At 46.2% G+C, this 20,756-nt stretch overlaps 1 protein-coding gene across 3 annotated transcripts in view; it reads right to left on the bottom strand.

Annotated features, from left to right (window-relative positions):
* Window positions 1-939: 939 nt before the first annotated feature.
* The window catches only part of Fgfr2 (fibroblast growth factor receptor 2), a 107,767-nt gene continuing 87,950 nt past the window's right edge, over window positions 940-20,756 (bottom strand). For all 3 annotated transcript variants that reach the window (XM_013021965.1, XM_013021966.1, XM_013021967.1), the window contains 6 exons: window positions 19,368-19,558; window positions 11,179-11,301; window positions 10,365-10,435; window positions 8,402-8,539; window positions 6,325-6,430; window positions 940-2,590 (listed from right to left, as the gene is read on the bottom strand). In XM_013021965.1, the coding sequence (XP_012877419.1) occupies window positions 2,426-2,590; window positions 6,325-6,430; window positions 8,402-8,539; window positions 10,365-10,435; window positions 11,179-11,301; window positions 19,368-19,558 (794 nt within the window). In that variant the 3' untranslated portion in view covers window positions 940-2,425. The remainder of the gene's footprint in view (window positions 2,591-6,324; window positions 6,431-8,401; window positions 8,540-10,364; window positions 10,436-11,178; window positions 11,302-19,367; window positions 19,559-20,756) is intronic.

Genomic DNA, 20,756 nt, shown 5'->3' with positions numbered 1-20,756 from the left:
TAGCTATTCAAAAAGGCTGAGATCTGAAGATTAAGGTTCAAAACTAGCCTGGAAAAAAAATATCCACGAGACTCATCTCCAATAAATGAGCAAAAAGCCATAAGCAAAGCTGTGACTCGGGTGGTAGAGTACCAGCCTTGAGTGAAAAAGCCAAGCGAGAGCACACATCCCTGAGTTCAAGCCCCAGTACCGACATGGAATCACACAAGCAAACCACTTCAGTTCTCTTTGGCATCTTGAGTGGTATATATAAAAATAAAAAAGAATCCATGTTTCTTTTGGGAAAATCCAAAGTACAGTCTACTCTCCATAAATCATGATGATGGGTTGGGAAGGTGGCTCAGTGGTAGAGCGCTTGCCTTGCATGCTCGAGGCCCTGGGTTTGATTCCTCAGCACCACATAAGCAAAAAGAAAAAAGCCGGAAGTGGCGCTGTGGCTCAAGTGGTAGAGTGCTAGCCTTGAGCTGAAGAGCTGAGGGACAGCGCCCAGGCCCAGAGTTCAAGCCCCACAACCGGACCCCAAAAGAAAATCATGATGAAACCAACCAGAAAGATTTGGAGGTCCCTGGGCTGCAGGAGCTCTGGGCATTCCTCCTCTTCAATACCTCGCTGCCGCATGCTCTATAGCTCTGTCCTGCTGCTTACCCAGGGAACAGGTTAAGACTCAGGAAGGAACCACGGCTCGCCCCCCGAGGCACACAGGTAAGCAACCCAGCCAGGGCTGAAGCAACTTCTGGTTTTTCTACTGGATCCAATTGTCCCCAGACCGCTGGTCCTACTCAACCCCTGTGCGAGTCACACCAGCTAGTGTTAAAGAGCCTTCAGCTTTGTCTTTCCCAAATTCACTCCACCCAGTATACCATCTCCACCCCACCCTGCCCCAGCAGAGGAAGCCATTTGGTAAGACACAAGTCTTAAAAAAATAAGCTGCGTGACATTTATTTCGGTCCTGTTAACATTAATATCTGTAGAAACATTTTTATTGTCAGTATAAAAATTAACAGGCTTTATTAAATACTTTTCTCCAATTTTGTAACACATAAAATCAGTGTGATCTGCATTCACGTAGCGTGGCTATAGCAAAGTGAGTAGGTGTTGCCAAAGGCAAACCAGATGTTAATATGGAATTCACGACATGGTGGTACTTAGGCTGATATTGGTATCAGGCCAGATCTTTCGGTGAGGTCTCGTCTAAAGTAGACAGAAGCAATCAATCCCATAGGAAGATGGAAGGATTCTCCACATTCTCAGCAGAATGATCCTTATGTCTCAATTTTCCCTGATAGGGCTCGAAAATCACCAAAGGCTATTATCTGATGCCAGAGAACTTGGAAACCATGATCAAAATCCATGGGAGAAAGCACAGACTAATCTGGGAAATGCACAATTCAAGGGCAGAAAGCCAGCTGCCGGACAGAACCCATTCTGCTGTCATTTCCACTGAGGTGTCTAAACTCAAAGACTGGATTAAGGCATCTTGAAGGAGGACGCTGGTGTCATTTGGACCAGTTTGAATCTTTGTTGCTTTGGCCTGAAGACTGAGCTGCATACCAAAACCAAACACCCTCTTAGAAATGGGTTCCTGTAACACGGGCATTTAGGATGTTTAAGCACAATCATCTGACAGCAGAGTTTAAACACAAATTAATCAAAACTCCATTTCCCCCCAGATTAGTCATATATTCTAAATCTCTCTCTTCTCAAAGGATCTGACAATTAGTTAAGTTCCAGCCATAGGTTAACTAGTCTTCTGTGCTGCCTGCATACAAATGCCACTTAAATTACAAAAAAACTATAAATGATTAATTGTTTTGTATATTACCAATTCATTAATAAATTAATGTTATACCATTTTCCCTGAAAGCAAAAGTATCTTTCCCACCTCTGCTAGGTGAAAATTAAGAAATTCTGTCTAAAAACAGCAATTAGCAAATAGCTATTAAAAAAAAAGAGAAAAACCAATTTTCTAGGTGCATTGGGACATCCATTTAAAATCAATACAAAAAATAATTCCTTGTAAATATATAATATATATTTATACATAATTTGAATATATTTACATACATCCAGCACCTATATACTGCATTTTGTGCTCTGTAAGTGTGTGCTGAAATATATTTTCTCCAATTATTACAAAATTAACAAGGAAGGCAGTGGGTGTCTGCCTTGAGTCCATTTGGGTCCTAGCCAGTCCCCGTGGTGGGTCAGAGGGTGACATGGCGGCTGTCCATGGTTCCAGAAACATTCTCCTGGCAAAGAAGACATGTTTTCAAACTGTAGAACCCTTTCCACATGTGCCGATTACATTTCCAATCCTTGACTCCTCTGATCCGTATATACAAGTGGAGGCGGCAGGCTCGGGGAAGCCTGGCCTCCATGCTCAGTGTAGGTAGGTTCCTGGCTGAGGACAGGAAAACACATTCGCTCATGTTTTAATGCTGCCATTTATGTGTGGAAACTGAGGCAGGCAGGGTTCGTAAGGCATGGGGTCCGGAGAAAATACAGAGTCATCTCCTGAAGAACAAGAGCTCCTTGTGTCGGGGTAGCTAGGAGAATACTGTTCGAGAGGCTGACAGAGGTCCAAGTATTCCTGAAAGAAGGGAAGAGAGACGTTTTATTTCATCTTGGATCAGGATAACAAGGTGAATATGGTTCGAGAGGCTGAGTGAGGTCCAAGTATTCCTGAAAGAGGGAAGAGAAGAGTCTTATTTCAAACACAGCCCCCTTTGACATGGGTATCAGACTGGGGACAGGACAGGGGAATCTCTGAAAGCTTTAAGTTAGCCCCAACCACCCTGACTGCACAAAACCCCCACTTCATTCACTGAGCTACCCTTCATTTTCCTCTTAGAACCCACCTTGAATAAAGCATTGGCAAAAACAAAACAAACCGAAAAAACCAATAAAACTGTATGGGTGCTGATGGCTTAAGCCTGCAATCCTTGCTACAGAGGAGGCTGAGATCTGAGGATCGTGGTTCAAAGCCAGCCTGTGCAGAAAGTCTGTGAGACTTCTCTCAAATGAATTAGCAATACGTTGGAAGTGGAGTGGTGGCTCAAGTGGCAGAGTGCCAGTCTTGAACAAAAAAGGCCAAGGGAGAGCTTGAGGCCCTAAGTTCAAGACCAAATATAAATAGACAGACACAGATAGACAGACAGACAGACAGACAACTGTGGCGCTGTGAGTACTGGGAAGTGACCTATAGTAACATAGGGGCATCCTGGCTCCACAGTGCCCTGAAGTTCTCAGCCCAATTCTCAGCAGAATAGAAAAGCTCAACAGCACCCCTTTAAATAGTAAGGCCACAAATACCTTATTTTCTGAATTGTATTTTCCTATTGCAGTTTCTAGAATAATTGAAGGGGAATACTGCCCATTCATGGCGTACTGTCACAGATGTAATTCATTACTCTCAGAAGCTCTTGAGTTAAAAATGTAAACAGGTTCAAAAAAGGCTGGGGTACACTCATGGATGTTAAATCCATATGGGCCATTAAGAGAAAGCTGAGAGAAATAGAAGTTTCAGGGTTTTGAAACTCAAACATTTTCTTGTTCCCCACAACACCCCGCTAGTGTTGCTGCTGAGGTCGCCCTGGGTCACTTCCTTCCAGCAGGACAAGACGTGAGCCTCTGCCTGCATTTGTACAGCCCATGAATGAACAACTGAGGATGCGTGGGTGCGTGCGCCTGCGTGTCTGAGTAAGAGAAGAGAGACAGAGAAAAAGAGAGAGAGGGTAGGTGTACTGAGGCTTGTGAGGGCCTCTAGCTCTCCCTTAGCTACTGATGTTCTGCCATTTGAGTCACACCTCTATTCTTAGCTTTTTGCTGGTTAATTGGAGATAAAAGTCTCAGACTTTTCTGCCTGGGCTGGCTTTAAACGGCAATCTTCAGCTCTCAGCCTCTGGAGTAGCTAGGATGACAGGCAGGAGCCTCTGGCACCTAGCCCTAAGAATAGTTATCAGACATTCGTAAACAGGTGGAAAAAAGATTAAGAGTCCTATCCTATGGCATCCAAAAGACAAAGTGATAGAAAGTTATGCGAAATTCCAGTTTCAGGGCCGATAAAGCTGTAGGGGAGGCCAGACATGCACCCATTTACATGGAGTCTGGGTGGCTCTCACACAGTGACAGCAGCAGGGCTTCGACGGAGACCATATGGCCCTCGGAGCTGAAAATGTTTATGCTCTGGCCCTTCTCAGAAAGCATTTGCTGACCCTGCCTTGAAGCTACAAGAGAAAAAAAAAAGATTTCTTGGTCTTGCTGTCTTGACAGAGCTGGCATGCGGGGTGAGTCTGCTCGTACACTCAGAAGCCAGTCACTCTCTCTGACATGTGGTTTTGCGAAGAGGGGGCAAAAAGTAACAGACCACAGCTCCAACGGCCTCCGTGTTATCAGGAAAGAGCCTGTGGAATGTTGGCCACCACACATGTTAAGAGACAAAAACCCTACTATAATTTATCACCAGGGTTGGCAAAAGAAAGAGTCCCTATCCAAGAAGGGAGTGCGTCGGTTCCAAGGGCCTCAGCAGGAACTGCATAACGAGAGGCAAACACGCCCACCACATCAAAAGAGGGCTTTTTGCTTACAATGATAAAAATGAAATTTTGTCCTAAATGGAACCATTTTTCTTGAGCATATGGTAATGATTTTCAGAAGGAAAGCAACCTTCGATTTTTATATCCATTAGACAATATGGTATTCTACATTCTTAGGTTAGGGTACTACATATAAATTTCAGTCTGAACAGACTTGCTTGAAATGTAAATGTATAAATATGTACATTGACATGGATGTGTGGGATTATTAAAAGACAACTTTAGTGGGGTTCTTCCTCCCCCCCCAGTTTCTAAATGAAGCCATAAACTTTTCAGATCTGATAGGAAAAAAAAAAAAAAAAGGAGTATCACTGGATCCCCAGCCTAGGGTTAAAGGAACTTATACTAGAAACAACAGTTTTGGCAGAAGAAGAAAGTTAGGCTTTTTTTTCTTTCTCCCTTGAACTATTTCTTTCCTTTCAACTTCTGAAGGTCAGCTGTGTTCATTTAAATGCAATCTCTCCCTTTATTCAGCACAAACCACAGTCAGAATCGCAAGATAAAGTTGCTTGGTGAAGGGTTCATATCACTACATTTGACTTAAAAAGTTTTTTTTGATTTAGGAAGAATTTTTCTCCTTTTTTCCTTTTAAAGAAAAAGATCAATCAAATAATTTTCTAAATCAGAAATTAAGTGCATTAGTTCTCTTCAATCTTTTGTAGTGAAGACAACTGTCTCTTTTCTTTCTTCTGTGTGAAAAAAAAATGCTGCTCTTTATTGAGTATCACAAAAATCACTAACAATTTGTTAAGTTGAGTGCCAGCAGTTACCCCTATAATCCTCGCTACTCAGGAGGAGGCTGAGATTGGAGGATTGCGCTTTGAAGTTAGCCCAGGCAGTCAAGTCCATAAGACTTAATCTCCAATTAACCACTAAGGGTGTGGCTCAAGTGGTGGAGCACCAACCTTGATTGAAAAAGCTAGCATCTGGGCTCGGAGTTCAAGTCCCAGTACTGGCACGCACATGTGCATGCACATGCATGTGCATGCGCGCATGTGAGCATGTGTACGTGTGAGCGCGCACACACACATGCTATTGTGGGTTGATCACCTTTCTTGCTCAGAGTATGTTCATCCTATAAACTTAAAGATCATTTTATCTGCATGTTGTAGCTGCCACAAACATGTAGTGGGTATTAAGTGGCTGAAGAATGAGTGTCTCCTCAAAAGGTACTAGCTCTCCCATACAAATCCCCAAAAGTCGCTCATTACAGGAAGTGGAATGCGTACAGACAGAAAGAAATATAAGCCACAGCCTCTGCCAGACAGATTACGGAAGACAGCACGACAGACAGAAGGTAGGATCAGACCCTCACCACATCCTGGCAGGCACAGTCAGTTCTCACACTAATTACCAAGGCTCAGCGTAAAGCAAGTACAGAACACAGAGCTCCTTCCTCCATACCCTCAAAATGCTACAGCTGCCCTTCCCTCCCCTTCTCCCACGTCCCCCTGCGAGCCAGGCCACAGTACCACAGTCATCGCAAGTGCATCTCAGGGGGGCCCTTGGGTCTCTGGTCCCTTGAATCAGAATTCACAAGATGTAGTTTGGAGAAAAGACTGAGCCTGAACAGGAGCATGGAGTTTACCTCTGTCTGACCCCCATGGAAGAATGATAAACTCAACCACAGACTCCAACAAGGGAGCTTGCATTTAAAAAGAAATACGAGCTTCTCTTCAAAGCCAGGCAGGGTCCTCGGGCTTCTGGAAGGAGGCTCTCTCTTACTCACCTCATTGGTGGTGAGGGTTAGAATTCGGTCCAAGTCTTCTACCAACTGCTTGAACGTTGGTCTCTGGGAAGGCACAGCATGCCAGCAGTCCCTCATCATCATATACCTGGAAAAAATGGATTTCCTTGGTGAATTAACCTCATTAGCTCTGGATACACAGCTAGAGTCAGCCTTCACAGGCAGTATGGAGATGTGCCTTAACGAAAACCCTTTAGAGCTTTCTGAGCAATGTGATGAGGAGTGTATGGTTATTTGGTTTCTTCAAAGATCTAATGCCGGTTCTCTGAAGGCCAGTTTGATTTTACAACAACAACCCCCGCCCCTAAAAAAAAACAAAACACTTCACTTCTCTACAATACTTTAGGGAGATCTCTGCATCAAGAAAGACCCAGCTTGGGTCTTGGGAACGTGGCTTGGTGGCAGAAACATGCACAAAGCCCTGGGTTCAATTCTTCAGTTTCATATAAACAGAAAGAAAAAAAAAATGGAAGTGGCGCTGTGGCTCAAATGAGGGAGTGCTAGCCTTGAGCAGAAGATGCTCAGGGACAGTGCCCAGACCCTGAGTTCAAGCCCAGGACTTGCAAACAACAACAACAAAACAGAAAGAAAGACTCAGCTACACTTCTTGGGGCTAGCCTTATGCCAGCTTGGCACTATGATAATAACTCACTTTTAGGCATGCCTAGGGGTGGAAGAAGGAAACTGCTTATGACCGGTTCCTGGGGTCTGTTCCTCCTCTACAAACACTGCTACCTGAGCCACACTTCGCCTGCCTGCCTGCCTTCACTGTTTCGTTTTGTTTTTTAACGTCTTTGTTTTGTGTGTGCTCATACTGGGGCTTGAATTCAGGGCTTCACACAGTCACTGGCTTTTTTCACTCAAGGCTCTACTACTTGAGCCATACCTCCACCTTTAACTTTTTGCTGGTTAATTAGACTTTTCTGGCTGAGCTAGCTTTGCATGATCTTTAGATCTCCGCCTTCTGAGTAGCCAGGATTATAGGCAGGAGCCACCAAGCACCTGGCTCTTGGGATTTCTTTGAAAGATTCTAGTTGTTAGAGATACCTCAGCTTAAAAAGTCAAGTTTGAAAACCAAACGTTTAAGGTAAGGTTTTCATGAACTAATCTGTCGCCCGTACGGGGCTTCACATGACCTGATTGGCAATTTGGTAGGCCAAGCTTCTCGGCCTTATCTCGATTATGAGTTTCGACAGGTCCTCTATGTTAGAAAAGGCAATAGGCATGACAAAGAGCACAATAAATGCCTTTATATAATATACTATAAAATGTGGCCATTCATCAGACGTCCACTGTACACTAAAAAGCACTCATGGGATTACTGATATAAATCCCCATGAAGCAACACACAATGGAGAGCAGTCTCTGGGACAATCACCTTCTTAGTTCACCAGCCCTCCCCCAGTCCTGGGGGGGTGGGGGGGGAAGTCCTCTTTTCAAAGCATTGATTCTATTGCACAAGGCACGCGTCACTAACACAACAGAAGTCCACTTACAGAGCGAGGTAGACTTTTCTAGAAACCAGCTCATGGCTTTATAGTCAAACAGAGTACCTTAAGGATGGTACCAGGACACATTTCTAGTTCTCTGCCCTAAAATATGGATCAAACACAGGCAACCAGATACTAGTTCATTAGCGCTGAGGAAGGGCAGTTGATATCCATCTGTCATCGTGATTTTCAATGGTCAAAGATGCTCCGGAATTTTCTACTGGCCATGACTGAGGTCAGAAATGACCCCTATACTCCGCAAGGGCAACCCCGTGGCATTCTAGCTTGATCCATGTGTATTTCGTGGCTCTCGGGCACAGTGCGGGGCTCGGAAGGTGGCTGGCTGCCATGGCCTGCCCCGGGCAGCCAGATGCCTACTCAGACACTTCGGCAGGACAGTCGTCCTTCTGGCCAAGTAATGGCTGCCAGTGTCACTATCTAGCTCAGAGATTGAACCTAGAGATCTTTAGCGATGCCTCTTGTTAGAACATGTTTAGAAAATCAGGGCCTTGGAAACAGAAACAAGTCAGAAGGAGAGTGACAGATGGGCAAAGCAATGGCACACTTACAGCTCATTGGTGCAGTTGGCTGGCTTATCCATCCTGTGCCCTTCCTTCAGCAGCTTAAAAAGTTCCTCCACGGGAATCCCTGGGTAGGGCGAGCCCCCTAAAGTGAAGATCTCCCACATTAACACCCCAAAGGACCAGCTGCAAAGGAGAGAGAAAATACTGCATCATGAATCCATGCTAATTACAGAAACCTAAACGTGCCTGGTTAAAACTAAACACACCCACTCACTTCCGAAGCTCAAGATAAATGAGCCCTCCCTGCACGCAGTTCATTCTTTTCCTGACCCCCAAGGAGTGTCTCTAAATGATGACGTCACGTGGATGTGTGGCTGGAATTCTCCAGCCATAGACAGGTACACCCCATGACTGCTCTTTGGGGCACCCATCACAAACGTGGTGATGGATGTTGATGATGGATGTGTTGCTGCCTCGCCTTCCATCTTCCTGTAAGGCTCACATGAGGACCGTAAGCCCCAGTCTGAGCAGCAAGCCAATTCTGTGACAGGACCCCTGTCCTAGGTAGCTAGTAGATTACCCCTGGCACAGGGCTCTGTGACTTGCTGATACAGGATAGATGAAGCCCTGCCTGGGCTGAGGACGTAAGAACTCTGTGTCCTGAATGAGAATCATACCACAGAAATGGAACATACTTCACAGGGTACCACTAATATTTGGCTTTTCCAAGACCCAAGATTTTCTAAGCCTGGTTCATGGAACTCAAGTCAAGCAGAGAATCCCCCGCTCACTGCTGTCACCACAGCTCTCAAAACGTCCTAGCTCTATGCTGCTCAGTTGCAGGAATTAACCCACCCTTGTTTTTCTACTGAGCTCCAGCAATGCACAAGTGCACAATATGGGCAGAAACAGCTCTAGGCCTAAGTTGGCTCACTGTATAAACTGGAATTAAGACACCCTCCTTCCAGGATTGTCGCCAGGCCCAACCAGCTGAGCGCTGAATTGCTCCCACCCTCCACCTTCAATTTTCTGGCTCATACCAATTTTTTATAAAAGCTCATCTGGTTTCTGAAACTCTTTCTCTCTTTGGAGTAATTACACACTCTCAGCCACTTGCCAAAAATAGTACCTGTTACCCAGTTGTTCCCAATGATGATATCTTTTCAACTGAATTTCCGTATCTACAATATCAGTTAGAAGCTGACCTTAACAGTGTTCCTAAGTGTGTCATAGTAGAAATAATATGTAAACTTGACTTTATATCTAGAATGTTATCAAGGAGATTATGACAACCCCCAACATTTGTTTGTTTTTGAAGTTAATTTTCTTTGCTGATATTTGGGCTCAAACTCAGGGCTGACACTTATGGCTGACATTTGACCACCCAAGACACACCTTCAGTACCAGCTTTTTGCAAGTTACTTGATAATAGTCTCAAAAACTTATCTGCTGGTTTTGAACCATGATATTCAGGTGTCAGTCTCCTGAGTAGCTAGGATTACAGGTGTGAGCAGTTGTCCTTAGCACTTCTTTAAAAAGTTATTCTTGAGCTAGGGATTGAACCCTATGTATGTTAGGTGAGCTCTCTACCATTGAGCTATATCCTCAGCCTTTTTGTTTTTTGAGAGGATCTCACGATGGAGCTTAGGCTGGTATTGAACTCACAATCCTCCTGTCTCTGCCTCCTGAGAACTGGGATTACAAGCATGCACCACCAAGTCTGATAGAAGTGCTTCTTCTGAGGAGTGGAGAGCATGCCAACAGCTTGCCAACACTTGGTAGCACACCCGTTATTGGCGGAGGGCACTGCTCCTCGGGCAGCTGCTGTTCTATGAAGGCAGGTTTATTAGTGATCAAGCCCTGGGTACTAGGCCACTCTAAGCTGGCTCTTGTGTCTTTTGTAAATATGTACAACACAACAGCCATCAAAGCATGAAGAAAGGCAAAGACAATGCAACAGTTCTGCAGTCCAACTCCACAAAGAAACCAGAGGGAAGGGGACACTTACACGTCACTCTGATGCGTGTACACTCTGTCAAAAAGGGCTTCCGGAGCCATCCACTTAACCGGAAGTCGTCCCTGCAAATGTGGACAGAAGCACACAGATTAAAGCAAGTTTACTGCAGCAGGCCAATGAATGAGCTGGTTCAAGAGCTGATACTCTAATGGTTTTCATCTGTCAGTCATTAAGGGAGAAATAAGCTCCAATTCTAGCTATCGGTAATCTGGACTCCGGCATAAGACACCACCTCCTGAGTGTCTCATTATTCTCCATCGCCCCAGCACACAGACACACCCTGACCCACCTCTAAGCAAAAATTAACCCAGTAACTTCCAGGCTCTTTTTCAAATAGGAAAGTTCTTGACAAAAACCTAGAGACAAGTGATTATTATGCGAATAGGGGTGTTCACATAAACTAAATCAACCTCGGATATATTTTAAATTTGCTTCTATTGAAAGGCTTTTGGAGTTTGCTTTTACAGTATTGAACTCATGGCCTTGCTGGGCAAGTGCTCTATCACTTGAGTCACACTTTGGCTCTTTTTGCTTTAATTTCTGGTAGGGTCTTGTCCATTTGCCCTGCTGTCCTTGGACTGTAATCCTCCTATCTCCACCTCCTGAGTAGCTAGGATTACAAATGTATACTCAATGGAGTTTATGAAGAGTAAATTATTATTAATAACAATAACAATAATAATAATAATGGAGGGAAAAGGATGAGCCCACAGCTCCCTCCAGCCTGGATGTTTATGAACTTGCACCTTAGAACATTCTGCACCCCACTTCACCCCTGTTCCCACAAAGTTAGGTGTAGACTTACATTTGTGGTCTTTTTGTAATAGTCTATGTTGTTGATATCTCTGGCCAGTCCAAAGTCTGCTATTTTCATCACATTGTTCTCTGTTACCAGCACATTTCTGGCTGCTAGATCTCGATGGATACACTGAAACCAAGAGAAACATCGAATTTCAAAATACTTCCAGCACCAGAAGGAAACATTCTCACTGCTTAAAACTCAAGACAGAAAACACACAAGTCAAAACTAGGCTGTAAAATTAAGCTTGTCCATAGGATCCTTGATAGTCCCAAACAGGGTACTGGTATTTACTTTCTAACTAAAAATAAACAAGTTACCCAAGCCCCCAGGCATCTCAGAAGAGCAAAATTAATCCAGAAAACACCTTTTATCTGCAATTGTCTCAGGGCACCAGGGTCTGTCTTTCTGCTGGACACAAGGTTAGGATGACGTCACCCTAAAAATCTCTTAGCTCAACATTTGTTCTTCCCCAACAAATTTTCAGACCCTGGGGTTAAATCCAATACCATATATTCGTCACCCCTTGATCACTTCTCTAACAGTGTGACTTGATATATTCTTTACAACTCTTTGATCTCAAAATGGTTTAGTGGTCACATTTCCTCTCTCTCTCTGAGTGACATGTACCCCTCCTACAGCGGAGGAGGACCCGCCTCATGGGCAGATTCATATGACTTCCATTTTCTCTCTCTGATTTTGTTGCTGTACCAGTATGGAGGCTTGAACTTGGGGCTTTAGACTCTCACTTGTCTTTTTTTGGTGCAAGCATGGCACTCTACCATTTGAGACATGCCTCCAGTTCCAATTTTCCCTTCCTGGAGAGTTTCACATACTACTGACTTCTTGGTCCCTTTGGAGTCCTCCCTGACTCTCTTTCTCTTGGCTTATTCTTTTGCTTCCCATCATCCTCTTGAACTCTTGGGCTGGCAGTTCACTCTCCAAAGTGGAGAACTGTGTGGCACACGTGTCTCCGCCTGTCCTCATGGCGTCGGCCCCCACGCAGACACAAAAGCTGTGCATTCCCAGCTCTACCTCAACCCATCCTGAAACCCACATGCTTATCTTCAACTTGTGCTGAGACACTTCCACACCGAGGTCCTTTTGACCTCTTCCATCCTCCATGCACTGGCATGCTTCACATTCAAGTCCTGCCGATTCCATCTCCCAAGTGTCTCCCCATTCTGTTACCTCAGCCTCAGTCCAGGCTGAGGCCCCTGCTTGTACCTGACATCCCTGCAGGCTGCCCCTTCCAAACTCAGCCCGAGTCCCCCTCTACCTCCCTATGATTTGTGTTTGCAACACAGGTTGATGGCGCCTTCTACCTCCGCTGGCTTGTCTCGTGTCTAGTGCACATGTATCCGCATTCTCAGTCCAACTGCTCACCATCTTTGGCCCACACCAGGCTGAATGCAACTGATGTCTGGGATGAGACACAGTCCTGATGGCAACTCTGATCACAGAAATATCTAGTCTTTTAAAATTTTTATTCTGGGCTGGGAAGGTGGCTCAGTGGTAGAGCGCTTGCCTTGCATGCCTGAGGCCCTGGGTTCGATTCCTCAGCACCACATAAGCAGGGGAAAAAAAGCCGGAAGTGGCACTGTGTCTCAAGTGGTAGAGCGCTAGCCTTGAGCTGAAGAGCTGAGGGACAGCGCCCAGGCCCAGAGTTCAGGCCCCACGACCGGACCCAAAACAAAACAAAAAAACAAATAAAATTTTTATTCTTTGGTGCTGATACTGGGACTTGAACTCAAGGCCTGTGCCCTGTGTGTTGCCCCTTAGCTTTTTCACTCAAGGCCGGTGCTCTACCACTTTGAGTCACAGCGCCACTTCTGGCTTCTTAGTGGTTAACTGGAGATAGCTGTCTCCTGGATTTCTTTTCCAGACTGGCTTTGAACCATGATCCTGAGATCTCAAGCTCCTGAGTAGCTAGGATTACAGGGATGAGTCACTGGAACACAGCTAATCTTATAGCTTCTACATTTTCTGTCTACACACAATAAGCTTTTGTACCTCTCGTGTTTTTAGCTGTACTTTATTATGCCAAATCATTTCCCCTCTATTTTCGGAAGAAGGGTGGTATAAAGACAAAAAGCCAAATTCCACCATAAACTACTTCTTTCCTGCACAGGGTACTGGCCATGGCTAACGCTCAGGAAGCAGAGCTTGCTCCATCCATTGGACAAATTGAAACAAGGCTAATCTTTGGGTATTTCATGAAAGGACCAACTACTGGCTACACCTCTCTAAAACACAAATGAGTCTTCCTGCGCCAGCCCTGTGGTCCCTGTGTCCACTTGCTTCTGTGGCAGGGTGATGAGAAATAGGGAGGCCGGAAGGCCATCAAGCCTGTGTGGCCTGGGCCAGACTGGGAGCAGGAAATGTGAGCGCTCCCAGAGCTGCGTGCAGATCCGCTTTGGACTTGGGCTGTGTTCCTGGGTTGGAGGCCTCTTCCAGTTGAACTTCTAAGCCCCGGGCCAAGCTCTCCCGGTGGTGTGCTCTCCCGACATGTGCTCCGTGTGCTTGGCAGGCAAGTGGTCAAAAGAATCTGGCTTCCCTGTCCTGGGCTCAGACCACACATCATAACTCAACTGTGACAGAGACGCTACCCAGCTACCACCACCATCTTGTCCAGCACAGTCACCCCGCACCCCTGCATGCCAGGAAACCCCAAAGGCTCCCTTCTGGGCTAGCCAAAGAGTTGGAACCAGTGCCCAAGAAGAAGAAAAAACAATGAAAGCCAAGCCAAACCCCATCAATTCACAGAAACTGGAGTTGTTTTCCAGTTCAAAGCCCTGACTATTCATGTAACTGGGGCCCCGGGGCAGTGTGGGTACCCCTACTCGATTAGGTTTAGGGTTGCTAAGGGAAGGAAGGCTAACAACTCTGTGCTGCTGACAGTGGGCCATCGCTGACCCTATATATATATATATATATATATATATATATATATATATATATAGTTCCCATGGCAACCTCTGGCAGATGGGTGTGATTACATCCATTTCATAGATGGGGATGTCAAGGCCTCCTCATGTTTAGAAGTTTGAATGTTAAACTGGCTCTGGAATTTCCTTAAGAAACATTAGTTGCTTTGAACTAAAAACCAACCAACCAACCCCCCAAAAAGATAACTATTAATCATGTAAGGCTCAAATATCCCATTACTAGCCATGTCACTACAAACAGCGTGGGTGTTGCTTTAGTGGTGTGATTCTACCCCTAATACACACCCAATAAGCACAATGGTAGCTGCTTAAGGTCAGGGACAGAATGTCACCCCAATATTTGCAGTTCCAGGCTCACGTCCAGCCCAGGGAGCTGTCTAATGGGCTGCTTTCGAAGATAGGAGCCTGGCACTTTTCCTCTGCTCCCTCCTTGCAGGAGGAAGTGCATCTCCCAACAGGCCATCAGCCCCACAGGAAGGGGATGGCTGGAGGTAGAAGGGGCATGATGCTTGCCCTGTTGCTCAGATTTATGTTCTAGAAGATGCCTTAGTTAGTGGAAGTAGACTCTGTGAGGGGAACATTGTCCCCCCCTTCAGTAAAGTTGCATTTGATTTTATCTTAAATGTTGGTACTTGGGCTTGAACTCAGGGCCTCACACTCTTGTTTGGCTTTTTCCACTCCAGGCTGGTGCTCAGCTGCTTGAACTATACTTCCACTTCTAGCATTTTGCTGGATAGAGAAATTGTCTCATGAATTTGTCTTTCTGAGCTGGTATTAACCCTGGATCCTCAGAACTCCTCCTGAGTAACGAAGATTACAGGCATGAGCCATCGGTGAATTCACATGAGATCACAAATGGATTGCTTTTCTTAATAATAATTTTTTTAAATTAGCTTTCAGCCATTGTACAAAGGAGTTTCCATTCAGCATGTCAGTTATGAGTATAATACATCTGATTAAGCCCTCCCTTCCCCCTCTTGGGGCTGTAAGGGGGACAGTCTTAAGATCTTCAATAATCAAACCTACTCTTTAGGTCCTCAAGTGCAGACAGCTTTATGCAAGAACCACACAATCCCCTGGGACACATTATTGTCCCGTTAACCTCAGCCTCTTCCCTAGGGCCGAGGAGTGAGCCATACTAGGCCTGGAACAGGGACAAGGGTCCTGCCTGAGTCCAGAGAGAGGCAGAGACCCCATGAGAGCAGGGCACGGCAGAGCTAAGGGCCATGAACCTAAGTCTGGGACCAGTCATTCACAGTCAGTTCTAGGTTCCAGGTTTCCCTGGCATTCCTCAGCCTGAGATGGGGCTCCTGATCACACCGATGGCAGAGTGGCTTGGAGAGTTATGTAAGACTCTGTCAGGTGCTTCTCACTGCCCCTGGCTAGCCCCAGCTCTCCAAGAACGGTGGTGACTGTAACATCCCTGATTTCTACCATCACCACTCCTAAAGGGGCGCTTACCTCTTCCCATCCTCTCATTCCGAGACATAGTCACTTCTCCGTTTTGCAAAAGTCCCAGAGACCCAGCTCCAAGTTCTCTTTCTACCGTACTGAGCATCTTTAAACCACAAAGGGTCTAAGTAGGGAGGGGGGGGAATCCAATCTGCTTCTCTGCTCATCGGGAGCTGGGACATTCTGTTGACCTCTCCCCCTTCCAGAGCCCCTTCTGAGGCCCCTCCCTCCTTTTCTTGGCCTCCATGCTATCTCCAGTGGTTTCCATCAGTCTCAGGACTTTTCCCAGGCCTGCCCTCCAGCCTTCCTCTTCTCAAGCTTCTCCCCTAGGTGACTTTGCGCCTCGCTGTGGCTTGAAGTCACAGCTCCCCTGTGGGCTTCCGGCCTGGAGCTGCGCTTCTTCACCTGTGGCTTGTTGGCTAATCTCTGCCCTCCGATGGCTCTCAGCTGCTCAACACAAGCTCTAGATTTTCCACTGAAATCCGCCCCCACTTCACCTCCCAATCCCCAAGCCTACCGTGTCTTGCGGTCTAACCACTGTCCAGTTTCTCAAGTGGGAACATCAGGAATTGTATACAACTTCTATCTTTCCCCTTTTCAAAATTCTCAATCATGATAGCAAAATGTGTCCCAAATCAAACCCCCAATTTCTCTCTGATTGTCTTGAGATGCAATAATCCCTGGCCCAAAGCAAAGTCACCTTTCATAAGACTAGGGGCTTCTAATCTCCCATGCCAGCATCAGCAAACCCAGTCCTATCACACCTCCATGGCTACAATGGCACCAGGAGCAAGGCCCAGAGTACCCACATGGGGCTTCCAGGCCCTGAACTCATGGCCCTGTACTTGTTCAGCTTGTTTCCTGGACTGGCGCTCTACTACTTGGGCCATGCTTCTAGCCTAGCTTTTTGCTGGTTATTTTAGAGCTGGAGTCTCAGGGACTTTTCTGCCTGGTTTGACTTTAAACGGGATCTCAGGCTCCTGAATAACTGGTGTGAGCCACCAGCCCCTGGCTTATGTCCAAGTTTTGAATCAATTTATTTTTAGTCCATATTGATTGGCAATCTCTTTTATAGTCACTCACAGTTCCTGCTCCATGAGGACAAGAACCACATCCATTTCACTGTAGAGCTGACTGAGGGCACGGGACTTTGGGGAGGCCTATGGAGTATCAGTGGGTGAATGATGACGATGAATGATGACGCCAGCCCTGCTGCCATTTTTGTATTAACAGCTTGGCCTTCCCATCTCCTACCCTGGGCTCAGAGTGACCAAGCCCAACAAGTGGCCCACACCAGGCGACTGTCTCCCCCACAGAGCCACCAATGCAGTTCAGATAGTTCAAGATACTTCCAACAAGGTGGCATAGTGGATGCCCATGCATGTTAGCCAGATTTTCTTACTTTCTCTCCACGCTCAGCTTCACACACACATAAACACATACACACACACATATACACACATGCACACACGCACGCACACACGTTATGCACACTTTTATAGCTAAACTCCTTCAAAATGAATTGCAAACATCAGCATACTTAACACATCTACATTCTTCAGCATTTACAGGTTGAGCATCCCTACCTGTAAAGCCAAACTCTAAAACATCTAAAAGTGACGTGATGCCACAAATGGAAAATTCCATGCCATAAAACTTGTTTTCCCAGACACCAACATCAATAAACATGTCCCTCAGGCTATGTGTTTATTTGGGTGTTATAAACACAGGTGAAGCTTGTGTTTAGACTTGAGTCTCCTCCTTACAATGTCTCATTATATGCGAATGTATGCAAATACTCCAAACTCTGGAAAAAGTGAGTTCTAAAACACTTAGCGCTTCAAATATTTTGGAAGGGATCTGTAACCTGTATCTCCTGAGCGAACACAATGCTGCCTTCGCCTGGCTCCAAATTCAACTTTGCCACATGTCACCAAATGTCACCAGCAATGTCACTAAAATACAGGCCATATGCAAGTTCTAAAATTTTCACAAGAGCTTTTGTAAAAACCTCCAACTTCTACCCCAAAGAGGGCCACCCCAGGATCACACCCTCACATTTGGTTGTTGTCTCTTTAGCCTCCTTGAATCTGGGATGGTCTCGCAGCAATTTTTTCCCTTTTGTGACAGTGACACTCTCATATAATTAATGTCTTGTCATGTGTGCCACAGTCTGGATCTATCTGGCTGTCTTCTGGCACCAGTGATGTTCAGATTGGCAGCCTCTGCCGAGTAAGTGCACATGCACAGAATCACAGGACTAAAACTGTTCATGAGTTTCTTTTGCTTTTTTTGGTCTGTTGTGGGGCTTGAACTCTGGACCTGGGTGCTAGCACTCTACCACTTTGAGCCACAGCGCCACTTCCAGTTTTCTCGTGGTTAATTGGAGATAAGAGTCTTACACACTTTCCTGCCTAGGCTGGCTTTGAACAGTGATCCTCAGATCTCAGCCTCCTGAGTAGCTAGGATGATAGGTGTGAGCCACCGGTGCCCAGCCTGTTCATGAGTTTCTTAAAACTTGTATGTTGGGAGATTTTACAGGGGGGAAAAAAATCCATGGAAAAATCCTAAGATCTAGACAATCTGGAAAAGTAGAAAAAAGTAAAGTAACAACCCTAGGCCATGTTCCCATGAGACAGGGAAGAGGGCGGAGACAGGGATGGGGCAAGGTGTGGTTGCTCCCCGAGTCCCTCCATCTTTTCATACTCTGGCAGACAGAGCCCACTTCCCTGCTGAGATTAGAAAAGTCCCTGAGGGATCCAGTTTGTGACCCTCCCCGCCTTGCAGCTGACGAGGGGCCATGCCCTCAGCAGATCTCACCCACCTCCTCTTTGGGGAGCCAAGGAAAGCTGATGCTGCAGGCATATCCACCCCAAGTAGGGGCAGGGCCCAAGGAGCCGGCTGTGTACCCCACTACCTGAGGGTGAAGTGAGGAAGGTGGCTAGGGTCCCAAATGCCCCAAGAAGTCTGGGCACTTGCCTAACTGGAATGTTTTGGGTTGCAAGTGGCATGCTTGGAATGTAGGCAACTTACCTGTGTGTGTGGGGGGGGGGGATAGGGGTGGGGAGGAGAGCCTGGACAACTTCTGCCCACAGCCAGTCACCGAAAGAGACCCAAAACACTCTGCCATCAGGGACTCTACGGAGCTCAAACCTCCCTTCACTTCATTCTTATTCTTAAAGACCTATCCAACTCAAAATCCTAGCTCTCTATCTCCAAACTCAATAGCCACAAAACAAATAAACCCAAACGCACTAGAATGCAGAGTCTAGCTGGACAGCTGGATGTACAGGGGCATAAAACCCATCTTTTTGGGGGGTGGGGAGGGAAGGCATGCTGGGAAGGTGGCTCAGTGGTAGAGCGCTTGCCTTGCATGCATGAGGCCCTGGGTTCCACTCCTCAGCACCACATAAGCAGAAAAAAGCTGGAAGTAGTGCTGTGGCTCAAGTGGTAGAGCCCTAGCTTTGAGCTGAGGAGCTGAGGGACAGTGCCCAGGCCCAGAGTTCAGCCCCCATGACCACCACCAACAACAACAACAATAAAACCCAGCCGGGCCTCTGAGCAGAGATGTCTTCCTGCTCATCCCTGCAATGCTGTTAGGAATTTATGAGGCCGCTTCAGCCTTTTAAAAAGAGTTCATTGAACATGAAGGTGAAGAATGCCCTAAATATTTTCCAAGTTGTACAAGACATGTAAGGGCTTGATCTGCCAAACGAGCATGCCCACATTGCCTGGCATCTTCAAAGACACTTTTCATTGGCCTCCACCCAACCAAGTAGAAGGTAAAGGACTCACTTTTTGGGAAGCCAAGTACTCCATGCCTCTGGCCAGCTGGTAGGTGCAGGATACCAAGTCTTTAAAAGTCATCTGCTCCTCAGGAACACGGTTAATGTCGTAGGAGTACTCCATGCCGGGTGGCCTCCGGGCCCGGAGGTATTCCCGGAGGTTGCCTTTGGAAGCATACTCAACTATAACATAGAGGGGCCCTGTGAGGGAGAAAGATGCTTGCTGTGACAGTGAAGCCAGGATCTGCCCACAAGTCAAGAAGCTTTTACTTACTGCAACCTAGTGTGGATTTAGTCATTGTTTTGGTGCTGGGCCAAATGCAGCTAGGTGCTAATGGCTCACACCTGTAATCCTAGCCACTCAGGCTGAGATCTGAGGATCCTGGTTCAAAGTCAGCTTGGCCAGGAAAGTCCATGAAAAGCAATTCACCAGCAAAAAGCCAGAAGTGGAGGTATGGTTCAAGTGGTAGAGTGCCAGCCTTGATTGACCAAAAAGAGCCAAGCAAGAATGTGAGGCCCTGAGTTCAAACCCCAGTGGTGACACACACACACACACACAAAATAAAGCTGCAGCAAAGCACTCCCTCTCAGATACAAACACCCATGTGTTTAGCTCCAAAATGACCATCCACATTTGGTCCTAATAATGTCAAAAAGCTTTAGGACATAAAACAAAGACACGGTTGCCTTTCGTTGCCCTTTCCCCATCACACTCCTCTCTTACAAAGTAATGGCTAATGCGTCTTCTCCCTTTAGTGTTTTCTTCTGGTTCATTTTCCCACTCTACCTACACAGAGGCACCAAGAACTTTTTTGCTGGTACTGGGCTTAGACTTAGGGCCTTGGCACTGTCCCCTAAGCCTCTTTATGCTCAAGGCTAATGCTCTACCACTTGTGATCCTCAGATCTCAGCCTCAGTCCTGAGTAGCTAGGACTACAGATGTGAGCCACTGGCGCTGTCCACTTTTCTACTGGCTCACCCCTAGCCAGGTGTACTCATCCCTTTATTGTGAAAGGCAATGAGTACTTACACCAACCATTCAAAGTCTAAACATGTCTACAGTCACCCTTTATATATAGAAAAAAGCTGCTGATTCCTGAATAGACCTATAGGAGAAATGGCTCAAACTTAGGCAAAATGAATTTTACTACCTATTGTCAAGTTGATTCCCAGTGTGTCAGTGAAAGCAGGAGAGTCCTGCTCTCCCCCCCCCCCAGGGGAGACAGCCTTAGCTTCCTCACACTTTCTCTCTTTGAAGAGTGACCACACTGGGGTCTAAACTCAGAGCCTTACGCTCTTAGTCCTCCAGCACTTGAGCTATGCCTCCAGTTCTGCCTTTTTACTGGTTAACTGGAGATATAGAGTTTCATGGATTTGTCTTCCTAGGTTGGCTTCAAAC

This window comes from Dipodomys ordii, unplaced genomic scaffold (genome assembly GCF_000151885.1).
Source record: "Dipodomys ordii isolate 6190 unplaced genomic scaffold, Dord_2.0 Scaffold58, whole genome shotgun sequence".
In the NCBI taxonomy this organism is placed as follows: domain Eukaryota; kingdom Metazoa; phylum Chordata; class Mammalia; order Rodentia; family Heteromyidae; genus Dipodomys; species Dipodomys ordii.
This window is presented reverse-complemented; position numbering and strand designations above follow the sequence as displayed.